The 14,509-nt window shown below is 38.1% G+C and overlaps 1 protein-coding gene across 7 annotated transcripts in view; it reads right to left on the bottom strand.

The window, feature by feature from the left end:
• RBM33 (RNA binding motif protein 33) overlaps nucleotides 1-14,509 on the bottom strand; it is a 103,806-nt gene that overhangs the window by 60,750 nt on the left and 28,547 nt on the right. For 6 of the 7 annotated variants that reach the window (XM_030509446.1, XM_030509455.1, XM_030509478.1 and 3 more), the window contains exons 8-10: nucleotides 8,788-8,993; nucleotides 6,686-7,007; nucleotides 1,914-1,972 (exon numbers count right to left, since the gene is read on the bottom strand). In XM_030509446.1, coding sequence (XP_030365306.1) covers nucleotides 1,914-1,972; nucleotides 6,686-7,007; nucleotides 8,788-8,993 — 587 coding nt within the window. The remainder of the gene's footprint in view (nucleotides 1-1,913; nucleotides 1,973-6,685; nucleotides 7,008-8,787; nucleotides 8,994-14,509) is intronic. The other variant, XM_030509473.1, reaches the window with a different exon arrangement.

Below are 14,509 nucleotides of genomic sequence, written 5' to 3'. Positions count from 1 at the left end.
ACACTTAATTCCTAATCCTAATATGACTGATAACCTATGCAAAATTTATAAAGTACTTCCTAAGGGAAGTCCATATTATACCCATTTTATAACTCAGTGAGTCATGGAAAGATTTAAGTAACTTTCTCAGGGTCATACAGCAGGTTACCAGCTGAAGTAGGGAAAATAATAGGAAAAAAAGAAAAAAAGAAAAAAACCACCCAAAACCTCCAAAAAACCAAACTCAGGTCAACAAACCCCTATACTGGATCCTCTTAGTTAAACTAGCCCTTCTCCTCTTTATTGAAAAAGAATTACACTGACTCACTTTTTGCTAGCGCGCTGCTTACATAAAAAGGCAGCAAGCAGCCAAGTATTTTCCTTCAGGCAAAAAGAGTGAGTCCTACTAAAAATACTAAGTTTATTTGATTCCCTTTTTAACACTGTTGCACACAAGATTAGTGAGGTTTGCAGTACTTCTCAACTTGCAAAACCAAAAGTGAACATAATTAAAATCTAATTTCACAGTCAATTACAAAAAAAAAAAAATTCCAATTTTTCTACATTGATGTAAACACACTTCAAAGCTGTCAGTTACAATACCTTTACAGATAGTCCCTGTCCTCCAATTTCTTTTCTATCCCAAATCGTGTTTATTGGCAAAGCAACTTAGCGTCAAAGGAAAACAAATGCAAGATACTTGTGTTCATAAAAACTAATTAGAATTACTTTTAAAATGTTAATAAGGTCTCCACGTAATACTAAAGGCTGCTGAAGAAAATTATTTCCTCTGAAAACCACAGCATCTTTAAACAGAAAAATATCTATGGTTAAATTTTGATGATAAAATTATATAACATGAATTTCCCCAATGTAACTGTGGTTTTAATGCTTCACCATTTTACACTTCACGAAAGAAACATGGCATTTAAAAACTCAGTTACTATGCAAAATACAGACATCACAATTCTTCACCTAGATGTCCCATACAAAAAATATTCTGCGTGAAAACAAACCCAGGTATGCAACATGGCAATCAAAAGTCACAGTTTTCTGAAACCTGCTTCTTTCAAATACATCTGATCTCTATCCAAGTAATTTACCGTGTAATACTACACAGATGTTCGCAAACACCTACTTTCCTCCTTTAACACTGCACACATTAACAGAGGATAATTTTTGTGTGCTTTATGTTTTAGGCAAACATAATGTATGGGTCTTTAAGTATTTAAAATATTTAAGGCAACACTGCACAAACTATTTTTTCTTTTGCTCGTTTTGATACTCTGCAACCCCCCTGACCTAAGAATTTAGGCCAAGAAAACTGAAGTGATGAGAAAAGGTCTAGAAGCATGCACTCTCCCTTCACAGAATTAAAAAGAATTACCAAGTGAAATCAGCCTACTGAAGCAGCTCAGTGCCTTATTTGTTTTAGAAGTTAGAAACATAAGAGAAAGCAAGGTCATGCAATGCCATTCTCGTTTTTTATGTAAAAAAACATGAGGGCATTGAAATGCCTGAAGAGATGATAAAAATGACTGCTGATTTTTACAATAAATGTATATTACTGCTTTTTAATCTTACGGATTATTTCAAATAGCCTTTTATTATATCAAATAAAATAAGGATTCCATTTTCACATAAAGAGTCAAGTAATAAAACGAAGCCAATATTCCTTAAGACAAGACGCATTCATGCCTCTCCCACTGGAGAGAGTGGTTCAACAATTTTACAGTTAAACAGAATTAATTCTACTCTCAAAAATCCATTGACCTTAAGCTTTTAACAAACATTTTCAACTGCAGAGTGTATTGTCAATATTTACAAATCCTTAAAATTATATTTCACTAGAACAGCTTTTATTTGCTATATTAATATTTCCTTGCAAATGTATGCTTATCCATATCAGAGAAGAAGAAACAGCTGCTACTCACGGGAAATCTCTGGGGTCCTACAGCAGGTCGTGGCTGGGCTGGAACTGGCAGCAAGGGCACTGAAACAAGAAGCACCTTTTAACACCATTTGTTTTACCTAACAGTTGTTGCTGTTATTTCCAGAAGCGGTTGCAATAAGAAGCCATGATTAAAATCTGCTACGTTTACCCTCACATGTCACAGTTCTTACAATTAACTTTAAGCAACCATTCCCTCCCCTGCAACATGCAACAGGGCAATTAGGATTCTCCTCATTAATTTGCATAATTTAATTCTGCATTTTCCAGAATTAAATTGCTCCTTGTTGCAGGAAGGAAAACTAGAATACCTATTCAGCCAAAGACATCTCTTAGACAAAGCTGACAGAGACTCTAACGATAATTTTATGTTTCAGACAGAAGGATACATGATTAATTTGCCTTCTCAACTTCACACCCCTCAAGATTTCCTAAGTATCTCCCAGTGTCACCACCAACCTCCCACAGCAAGCATAGGCATGAGAGGCTATCTGGTATAAATCATTGTACATAGGAGGGTAAAATGAGGGAGGCAGTGGCAATTAACAGCAAGCAAAAACTACTTAATCTGGCCCTGCCACTGTAGAAGTACATGCAACTGTGATCACAGTTCATGCAACCACAGAACTGCTGATCTCAGATTAAAGACTGCTATTTCATAAAGAAACACCAAGAATTAGGAGACCCTCTTCCTGAGAAATAACCTCAAAAATTAGTATTTCAGGGAGATTAACATGGATGACTTGTCTGTACAACTGCGTTTCAAAAGATTAGTCACAAAAAAGTATCTCCCCAAACATTCACTTAAGGTTATGGCACAATGTACAGAGCACCTACAGCTGAATCGCCCTGGGGACTGAATCTACATTTGAATCTCCAGTACAAAGTGTAGTGACAGATTTCTCATCTTCCAATGTGCTTTTTATTTCTTCGAGTTGCCAAAGTAGTTAAAAATACCCATTTCGACGTTACACCAAAGGTCTAGAGAAGTGAGAAGTTAAATAAAGCATTTCAAAACAGCACTGAATGTGTCTACATATTTACTAAAATACTTTTAGTAAGGTTATTTTTCCTCAGTTTGTTTTTTGCAGGTCTGCAAGTGACAGGAAAATGTTTCCCACACAGGGTTAAACATCAACTTTGTAGACAACTACTGTATGACACTCCAGAGCAGCAAAGACATTAAGAAACGCAGCTAGTTTAAGGGAAAAGTTTGGTACATTTCCCAACACAGGATTTTGCCAAGATGCCTCAAAAATCTCTTTTCCTTGGCAACTGAGGCACAAGAACTAATGCATTAGTGGCTATTTTTAGTCCATGCCCATTGTCTGGCTTCTGTCCACTTTTGTTAAGTACTTGCGGTTTACTAGTTCAGAGACTGATGGGGTAAACTAATTGCACCAGTCTTTCAACGCCAAAGGACTGCGTGCAAACTTTGTATCAGGTTACACAAGAAAATTAGTCGAATAGTCTCATCTGGGCTTCTAATGAACATCTGTCGATATCAAACAGCCATGGCCACCTGGAAAAAAATTGACAGGGTGCTCTTGACAGACCTAGGATGAAAATAGCTCAGGTATTACAGGTCAGAGAGGCACTGAGAAAAATCACATGAGGTGGGAAATGTAGAGAAATGTCAGCTGAACGGGGCACTTGCAACTATTTCAGTATCCTGCCTCTGGCAGTAGCACAGAGATATATTTATATATTTTAAGGAAATGAATTTAATACTCATGAAAGACAGCAGTTCAAACGTGCCCTTCCAATCCTTGGACACTTGCTGAAGCAGCAAAGTAGTATCAAATACGCACTCATTTTCCTGATGTCAAATCTTCCACAGGTTTGAAAAGTACGTTTCAAAAATAATGCACAGTATTTTGTTACACACTATTTTAAGAAGATTGAATTGCTTTTGGCTGTAAATTCCAATGCTATACCTGAAAAGATGGAGAAGCAATTCCCATATTAATTATTTAGGAGAATTATAATGCAATATTTCCCAGGACACCAAACAGTTTTTAAAAGGTAAATGGCATACTGATTTACTGAGCTGCCATACAGTGCTCATTAGTTCATGTCAATTTCAGCAGCACCACAGTATCCTTGAAATAGTTGTTTGTGGTATAAACACTAAGAGGAAAAAATTCAATACCTATCATCACAGGTTGAATTAGTATTTCATAGTATATCTACATACAGTCCTCCAGCATTTGTAAATTGATCATACTCAATGCATTGGACATGCATTCAGCCAAGAATTAATTGTAGCTCAAAACTAATTTACAGAATAGGACACAAAGAAAACTATATGACAAGCAAGCCACTAAAGGACATGGGATTCAAATTCCCCAAAAGACAACTGAATGCCAACTGGACAGTAACTGCAGCAGGTATGCGCAGAGGCTCACATAACTGTTCTAGGGGCGTTGATAGACTGAGTCCTTCTTAATCATTTATGAAGCTTCAAAGACTAAAACCAGTAGAAATTTGTTTGAAACAAGCTGAAAGTAACTATTTTTTTGAACCAAGACTCAAAGGCCAGGCAGGAAGATGATGGCCACTGTAAGAGATTTGCCCTGGAAACATCAAAGGAATAAGCCAATGATAGGATTCCTCAAGAGTGCTTCAACTCCCTTTCAGGCTGCAGTAGCTGGCTACTACAGCTCTTACACATGCTGGTTTATTCACATGAAAATTTCGTAATAATTTACAAGACGTTTAAGTCTTTTTTAGAAAAAACTGATATACTCAATGGATTTCAAAACTAACTCAAACCAAAAAGATGTTGAGAAAGTATATTCCTACAATTTGCAGTCTGAAAAAACATCCCTGGTGCTGACAATTAGAAGTATATGAGCTTAATCCTGCCAGAAAATTAGAGAGGAAAAAATGCCAGTCTACTCTAAAACATGACAGCACACCATTAAAATTACCAGAACCTAAGTGTGCGTATCATGCACTTCCAGACATGGCATTTTTAGCTTCCAGATATCACATTTTCAACAACAGAATCCCAATAAACTTTGCACCTATCCGACTGTACTCTCCCATGTGTAAAAACCTCTCATATATCTGGAAATACAGTCAGCCAAGAGGGGGCAGGACATCATGAAGGCCATCCAATCCTTCATATCTCCCATTACCCTGAAATAAATGATGCTGCGTGTGAAATGCATCCTAATGTTGTCCACTACCAGTCTCTGCCTATTTGGCCCTCAAGCAGAAGGATTAAACTGAGGATGACTTTTTAAGAGGAAGCTTAGAACAGCTCTCCCTATACTGGAATTTCTGTCTACCATTTGCCTGCCATGACAAGTACCACTGAAGATTTTAGAATTATGCTCATCTTCCCTGAAGAAGACTAGTGATTTCCTACACATTTTCTTAAGGTGTGCAAATGTGTATTTTCATGTAACGTAATTGTCCTGCTGCAGACTAAAAGACTGAAAAAGCCACTACATTCAGGCTGAACCCAGGACAAATACCAGCAGTGCCACAGATGCAGTGGTAAGGGTGAAACAAGCCTGAAGCCACCTGATAATGTGAAAAGAAAAAAAGCTCAGACAAAAGGCGATACACTGGTATACTTTTGATGTTAGGCAAAAGCAGAAATCCTCAGTAACCAGCGCTGGCATTAGGAGGACACTGCTACAGACGATTTGTTGACTGTTTCACAGGAAGAGAGAACAGGCATCTAGCCAATTTCTGCTTTTCAGAAAATAGTAACTGTTGCTTCGGAAATGTTAGGAAAATGCATAGCAGGCATAAATCCAAGAGTAAAGGACCCTTTATACTGCCTTCCATATAATCTGTCCCGATGAATAATTTGGTGGAAAGCACTGCTTTTGTTAGACAGGGAAAAGCAAAATAATCTCTCCAATACAGCTACTATGAAGGCATCTGCGATAAGCCTAACAGATCTCTATAAATTGGCAACATCACATCCTTCCAAATTCCTACTTTTCACTAGTCAAATAAATGAAGCAAAGATAGCACTGGCTTGGAGTTCTGCTGATTTGAAAGGAGGAAGAATACAGAAAATCTAATGGTAAATCTGTATAAATATTAAGTATTTCTTTACTTTGTCTAGTCCCAAAAGAATCACAAATCAGAGCTATGCAGGTGTCTTTTTTTTCCCTCTTAGAGATTAAACACTTCCTAAGTAATGTTAACAGCTCTGCTGAGAATTGCCCTAAAAAGTGCTTGTGTAAGTTATGGAGAAAATGTACTTGCGGGCTGCAAATCCAACAATCACAAACGTGGCACTGAAAGGAGAAGTGAGAGCATGTATCTTGTTAAGTAAGGAAAGCAGCTGGTACCTTCCACAGACCAATTACAGTGCAAGGAGTGCCTCACTGTATTCTCACTGAAACAGATGGGTGTTCATTCTGTGAAAACTTGGCTGAAGCTGGAACAATGTGGGAAACTATAAACTACCGTACTTACCCAGGTCTGAAAATTGACATTCACTACTTTTTAAAAGCACATTCTCTTTTCAGTTTCCATTTTTACTGCTCTTTGCAGGCTTTACAGTAGAGTAACATGATAAAGAAGTTGAAAAGGCTTTACTATTTCAGCTGGCCACAGTCCAACAACATTATGTATTACTTCAGGCAAAACATTTGTTTCAAGCTTAAGGCAAAAAATACCAGCCTGAAGCACATTTCCATGAAGTGATAAACAAACTGTTGCATCTCTGGCATAGAAGATGATGAGTCACGCTTGCATGACTGGGAAGGTGTTCAGAAAGCTCACCTTGTACAGGTGTCACTACTGTCCCCTTGAAATGTGGATTTATGTGTATGTTCTTCGGTTGCTGAGGTGTCACTGGAGGTGGAGTCATCATTATTCTAGGCGTTTCTATCTGAGGGGGCATATGTAGCCCTGGAGGAGGAGAAGAATGATGCTGATGCTGTAAAGGAAGCAGAGATTGTAACTGTTGCTGCTGCTGCTGTTGCTGTTGTTGTTGCTGCTGCTGCTGCTGTTGCTGCTGTTGGTGGTGGTGCTGCTGTTGCTGCTGCTGGAACAGACTCCTAACAGGTTGCTGGTGTGTTGGAATTAACCTCTGTGAATGCGTCTAAAGTCAGACAAAAGAATAAAGTCAATAGGCTTTAAAGTTACAGTATCCTGGCATAAACCAGCACAAAACCAAGACACCTCTGGAGAACAATTAAGGCCAAATATGAACATAAAAACTTCTTTCCCATATCATCAACTGGAACTGTTAAGAACCATCAGCACACAGAAGCAAAGGAACAACTGAAGACATTCATGTGAAGGAGCGGACGGCAAAGACTAAGAAGTGCACAGGGAACGAAGACAATCATTCACTTATTTTTAACAGTGAAAACTGTCTAGTTTCATGTGTTAGGGTTCTGCATGTGTTACTGGAAACTGTCATCAACTGCAATAAGGTGTGTGTGATGATCACTAGAAATCTGAAGCCTGGTATCAAAAACAAGTCCACTAACTTCTATCTCGTGTAGAAGAGCCTCTCTGAGAAAACAGGCCTAACACTAGCAACGAAAGTCAAAACACAAATTTAGCTAGATTCTTATCAGTGAAGCCCATCTATCCATACTGCTTGAAGAAAATAGTACTTTAGAGATACCTTTCAAGGTACATTTCATAACACAGAAGAAAGCCTTTTGCAGCTGAACACTCTCAAATATAAATCACCAAAATCAGTTATAATTAAAAAAAATTATTACGTTCAGAAACATTCTTCTGCTTCTAAACTCACTGACACTAGATATCAGTCCTAGTCAGTAGGATCAGTAACTTATAAACAGTAGCGCAAAGAGTCCCAAACATGCCTTTTAGTAACAAAAATGTGACACTTTTTTCAGCAGCCATATACACAAATAAAGCAACTACAAAGTATGGACACTCACTGCGATGAGCATAAAAATGTTTACAACATTTATGATCAAAATAGCTAGCAAAGACTGCAGCAATACAGAAGAACAATTATGCCACCTTCACTGTTTTAAAAGCACGAAAAAGTCTACTGCAGAGCTCTCAACCGCTGAAATATCCACCGACTTCTGCTAGTGATCAGCACCTAGAGTCACTGCTGTTGGAAAAAATCCCCTTTGTTTAATACAGATGACCTTGTCCTGCAAAGACATACACAGGCTTTGTTCTACAGTCTCAGCTTCCAATGTGTTTTATGCCAGTTAATAAAAGCAAGTGTGGCCTACTTCTCGATCATACACTTGTGGTTTGTTTGGGGGTTTTTTGGATGGAAAAAGTAGCATCTCTTAGATTATGATTCAAAGCACAGAGTGGAAAAAGAGCAAAGCAGCTACATTTCATTTGAAATTCCAAGATACTAATTTATCTAGCGTGATTACCTTCCTAGGGTTTTATTTGCCTCCACAGTAGCATGGCAGGTATAGAAATAGATTTTTTTTTTTTTTAGAAGTATCAGCAAAAAATATGTTTGACAAAACCCAAGAAATATTTTACAGAATCATATTTTTAAAACTTAGTTACTCTTAACAATGTGGGACTGAACATGTTTTCATGTTGCATGTAGAGGACTTCTCTGAGTAATCAGCTTTCTCCTCCATCCTTATGCAAACCAGTAAGTAAGCCTAATTGCGTTGTATGAATTGAAATCCACTTTTTATTCGGAGGCTTTGAGGTTCCTCAAGTTGAGGCTGGTAGCAGGACTAAACACATGCTTTCACAATCACCACATTACAAAAGCCCATCCTGCCTAACACCGCTCTGAAAGAGCAAAAAACGTACATTGGAAATGTACATTCCACCTTTGTAAAGATTCACTATTTAGAATGCATTCCTCTAATTTCTTGAAAGTCTTTTCAAAGAATACTAAGGATTAAAGGTACCATTGTTGATGGCTGGTTTGGCAGCAGCGCAGGCCTGTGATCCTTCATTCTTCCCCTATCATTGTCTCTCCTTTGTTCTCCCATTCCGTGGCACATAACTGAGCCTCCTCTTCGCCCTCCTCTCCTTGAGCCATACCGTCCCTGTTTAAGCTGCCTTTCTCTCTCTTCGAATTCAAGTAATGCTGCTTTGGCTTCTGCAGAAAGTTCTGTTGAAATAGAGAAATGGGGAAAAAATATTTTAGCTTTGTGCCGAAAAGCTGGAAAATATAATGAAAACAACATCGCTAGAACTACAGAAGCATCCCTGCAACTAACAAAATTTGCAGGCACTTCGATCTCCTTTAGGTGGCATGTTAGCATTTCCTTATAGACACCTTTAAAAGGAAAAAGCACACAGATACTTGTGTCTGTTGCACAGGCAAAAAGCAGCAGGTAAATGAAACAAACATGAACAAAAAGGTTTGGTTGTTTTTTTGTTGGTTTTTTTTTTTTTTTTAAATGCTATTGAAATTTGCCTTACGCTGTAAGAGGCAGCTTTGGCTCCTCTCAAATTTGCGGTATCTTAAAAATCTCATTTATCAGCAGAGATGTCACACAGTACAATGAAACCCCCAGTAAACTTTACAATAAAGGATATGCTGAGTCTTTTCACCTGAACAGATTTAATCCACCATATTCTTTTGCACATTGGACCGTTCCAAAGAATGACTTCCTGGTTGTGTGTTTTCCCAGTGTGTAACTACTTAATATCTACTCTGTTGCATGTGTTTTAAGAACCAGCTGTACTCTACAAGGGACAATTCCACTTAAGAGAGCACACATCCAAATTAGTGTTCAGCTCAAACCAAATACATGGCCACTGGTAACACCCACCCAACTCACATCACAGGTAAACACCAAAAAACAGATGGTATTCAACAAAGACTGCCAAATTTGCTTGAAACCTGGGACTACGCTGATATCATTAAAAGAAAACCATACAGTAACAGGCCCAGATAATCAAGTTACCTGGAAATACAGACAAAGTCTACAACAAACTCAGGAAATACACTCTGACAGCAAAAACGGTGCCACTCGCCAGGTTTCAATTACTTAAAAGGGGATAAACTTCAACCCATGGAACTGAGGATTTTGCCACTGCCAGCCAGATTCCTTGTTACCTCTAAAAATAAGTTCTATCTCTAACAGGGCAAAATTAAACTATTCTGCAAGAAACACATTCCAAAAAAATAAAAACATATTTTGAATTCATGTAAGGGGCAATTAGTGCAAGAATTCCAGTCCTCCATTTACAAAGTCTGCTCTTAATGTTAAAGGAGACTGGGCACAGGGACCACTTTTCAGGATAAAGTGGTTTTACTTACTAATGCTACACATAGTGGCTATAATATCTGAACATCAGAATCACAATAGTTTCTATCCAGCAGCTGAGACACTGCGACTACATCTCCCTATCACTACATGACCTACATCATAAAGCAATTGGAAATTATTAAAATTTCTTCTAATTGCCAAAGCTACTTAAACTACCATCTTAAACATCTTCATAAATAATTAGTCTTTGAAGTTGAGGACTGACAGAAGGGCAGAAAAGGGTGAGCGCCATGCATTCCCACTGCGGCAGTTCTTACTTGGCTACAAAACCTACCTGCATGAGTGAGCTGCTAAGATTGTAAATTTGCATGTCCTGGTTTTCAGAGGTATTCAGCACCTTCAGAAAGCAGGGGCTTTTTTGATTTTTAAAAGAAAAGTTTACAACTTGCTGACTGTCTAAGAACACAGCAAACGTGACAGACTTCTAAAAACCCAGGATCCGCCATATAGTTTCCTATTTTAATTCTTCATGTTGGTGATGAGGTAAAGTACCTGTACCTCCTTTTCTCTCCCCTCTGACACTGTAATTAAGTGGCATAAAGCCTTAAATTACAATCAAGCCAGATACTCTTATGAAATGTTGCTTTGCCCTAGCACCTGCCTTAAGACATTGTCAGAGCCCAAGACAATCAGACTTTATCAGGAAAATCCCATACCATGCTTTTAAAGGGGCAAGGAATCACACTCCCTCAAGTCTTAGTATATTATTAAATGTGCATGCTATGGATTTCTGAGGAAAATTAAGACAAAGGTACTCTGTTCAAAGCAATCAAAAGCATTAGATGCAACTAAAAAACCCCAACTTATCCAACCTTAGCTGTCAAGAGATAAAAAATACTGGTTTAACAGGAAAAACAGAGCTCTGTTTTCAAGACTCCTTCTCTGTCAGGTTTGCCAGTGTGAAAGTGCTAACATGGGCTTTTAGCTGGTCTGCAGGAAAGACAGACCACTAGCTCTCATATTTCTGGGAAGAAATGGTGCCATTACATTGCAAAGTAATAGTTCTCCTCCCTTTAACCAGAGAGAACCCAAATCCCACAGGGCACCCTGGGCATGCTGCTAGCTGGAAAGAGATCCTGTTTCCCTCCCCAGAATCTTCCAAAGCACAGCCAGCCAGTTATTCACATGAAAAGGTCCACTTCTTCCTGGTCAAGAGCTTGTTTGCGTTCTGACCAAAACACACTTAGCCAGGCTAGATGCTACCATGTCCCCTAGAGAGTGCATGCAGGCTGCAGGACACTGCCACCAGCTCTTGCCTACACCAACCCTGAGCACAGGTCTCCACAGTTACATCTGCCTTGGATTGCTTCCTGTAAGCAACAGCATTTCAAATCCCCAGGTTTGAGAATCCCAGAATCCCTATTATCCTGGATAAAGCAGAGATTTACAACATAAAACACATTCCAGAACAGCTATTAAAAAACAGAAAATACATCTGCATTTACATATATATGCAATCTAAATTGAGAGAGCAAATACTCTCCTTTAACTTCACTCCTCCCTATCATCCAGACTTGCAACCTGATTACACTATGTGCTTCTGCACACAGTGCAACAGGACAACAGTGAAACCACTATTTTTATTTCCTAGTCTTGACCAAAATCTCAGCCACTAGTTATAAGAGTAAACATAAGCCAACTAAGCAGAATGTAACTACCACATCCAATAACCTTTGTTATCACTTTGCAAATGGATCTGCATTAAGTGTAAGGGTTTGCTTTGTTTTGTTTTTTTAAATTCAGTACAGAGGGAATACTTTAGCTTGGTGGTGCAAAACAAAGCCATTTTTCTTCACAATCCTTAACAGGTAACTAAATCCAGAGCATAACGACAATTCCCACTCTGGGAAGACTTCAACTACATGCACTGAAAGAAGTTTTATATTTCTCAAAGATGAGAAACTCAGTATCTCTAGAAATCAATTGCATAGTTGTCCTACAGTATCTCTCCTTTAAACTTTTCAAACCACTGCTTACGTTACCTTGGATAAAGAAGAGTTTTAGGAAAGAACTCAGCTACATTCAAGAGAATACTTCATATTTTTACATATTTTTTACCACCACACACTTATTCTCATCTTGACTGTACGGTTCTTACACACACAGTTAATGCAGTGAATCAGCAATTATTTTTCTAGTGTCTCTAAGTGTCAAGATTAATTTCACTATCACTGGTAATAAAATGGTTTCAAATGACATCTTTAATCAGTAAGTAAGAATGCACTCCTCCAATAGAGACAAGCTGTCACAAAAGGTCACCAAAATGTGACAGGATGGAAATTACGTTTGTAACTTCAACTGAAATGTTAATTCCTCTTTAAGTGTTTTCTCAACTATGTTCAGATTTTAAAGTAAGGAGATGCAGCTCTGCAACCAGTAGCATTTGTAAAAGTTCTCTATAATCTCAAAAGCAAGCAGATATTTATATGCAAACAAGTATTTTCTTTGCTGTTTAACTTTCCACCACATGGTCAATCATCTGGTCTCTCTATCAACATGAACACTAGTATGAATAGAAACCATTTCACAACAGCAAGATTGTCTTTTTGCCAAAGATTAGTTTCAAAAAGAGCTCTTTAATTTATAGATTCAGCCACATTTGCATCACCTTCTCCTTATTATCCAAGAGCTACGTTCCAAATCACTTAAAATTACACTTAACAATAAGTCTAATTCAAATTATTGTCCCTTTAACAGTCAAGCTCCACTACAGGTTTTCTCCCCATTGGCTGGTCTTGTGTTTACATTAACTATAAAGTAAATCCAGATACATGAAAACGCATGCAATTGTCATTTACCTTGCTATTATGTGCAGAAATTTAGCTATTCCAGTGCACTCTTGTTTTTTAAAATAATCTGTTTTGTAAAGCCATCAGCACCTTTTGTATAAATACAATATGGCCTGTACATGGTATGTAGAAATATGGTCTTATGGTTGAAAACACATTTGGAATAACACTTCAGCTAAAACATCCCTTCCCCATATAGACTAGTCTGTGTCTCTAGAGGGTTCCCTTCAGTCTTATTCTAATCAGAATCAATTCCTGTTTATTAAAACAGTGCTGAAGAAAGGACCTTAAATACACTTCCCCTGAAACCGCAAGTACAAAAAGCTGTTTGCTAAATACAAACAACAGATAAGAAAGATCTTCATTCAAAATCATGCACTGACGTCTCTCAGCATGACAAGGCCTGCATGAACAAAACTGTGAAAATCTGATTCAGCCTCTGCAGCTGACTCCCTGCTGCTCATGAACAAGTCCTCTTAGCCACAACACCTTTGTTAGAATTAAGGCTTCTCAATTTTTGCAGGCATAGTAAAAGCCCAAATTCATTGTAACTGAATTGAAGAATTAGTAGGCTATGCAACACAAGAAAAAAAAATAAATCCATAGAAGTAACATCCTTTGCAAAGCAAGGCTTTTAAGGCAAGAGGAAAATTTCATAAGGACGAGTTCCAGCAACCTAGGTATGTGCTCTGTGAATGCAATTCCAAAATGCCCTATTGTCCCAAAGACACTGACTTACCTGGAACAAAAGCAAAAGCACTCAGCTTCCAAACTCACACTGTGTGGCACCACTCTTAAAACAATGCTGTGTGAAGAATCCATCCCTACAGCCTGGCAAAACGTGTTTATGCTGTGTGGTATTTAGTTGCCGGCTGGGGTTAAACCACGACATTGAAGTATCAACAAAACACACATCTTCTGCCAGTCGTATCTGACAATTAGCCAACAGTATCTGACAATTTACCTTCATTATCAGTTCACCTCTCTTGCATATCTTGATTCTCTTCAAAAGATCAGGGCTTTTTCTCCACAGTTTGAACTGATATTTTGGTTCAGTAGCAAAACTATGAGACTGGTACAGCTTTCTGAAAGCAACACTTAAATTTCTGCCCACCTGTTTAACATCACCTTTAATTTGACTTTTTATTATTATTACCACAACTGTAAGACAAAAAAAAGAGGCAATATAGTTATCCCCAGTGGGGTAGGTACACCACCAGTATCAGATACTTGTGTACCCAGGGCACACAAGGAGTCTTGAAGTTGACTCTCTAAACCATAAACCAATGTGATTTTATTTATAAACTAAAACAGAGCAGCTACAAGGAAGGTGCAAAACTATTGTTTCTTCTGAACTAGCAGTGGCAAGTTCATTAGCAATATGGAGCAGTGTTCCTAGAAACATACACACTTGTGTTATGCTATATGAACACAAAGAAAATGTACCCTTTTAGACACCACTAAAGAATCAAGGTGATATAAGAGACTGATTGTTCCATGTCAGAAAAGCTGAATTCAGAAAATAGGGGTTTCTGTAGTTTTTCTAACACACTCCCCAG

Source organism: Strigops habroptila, chromosome 1 (assembly GCF_004027225.2).
Source record: "Strigops habroptila isolate Jane chromosome 1, bStrHab1.2.pri, whole genome shotgun sequence".
Lineage (NCBI taxonomy): Eukaryota > Metazoa > Chordata > Aves > Psittaciformes > Psittacidae > Strigops > Strigops habroptila.
Note: the sequence above shows the minus strand (reverse complement) of the source record. Positions and strands in the feature narration are given on the sequence as shown.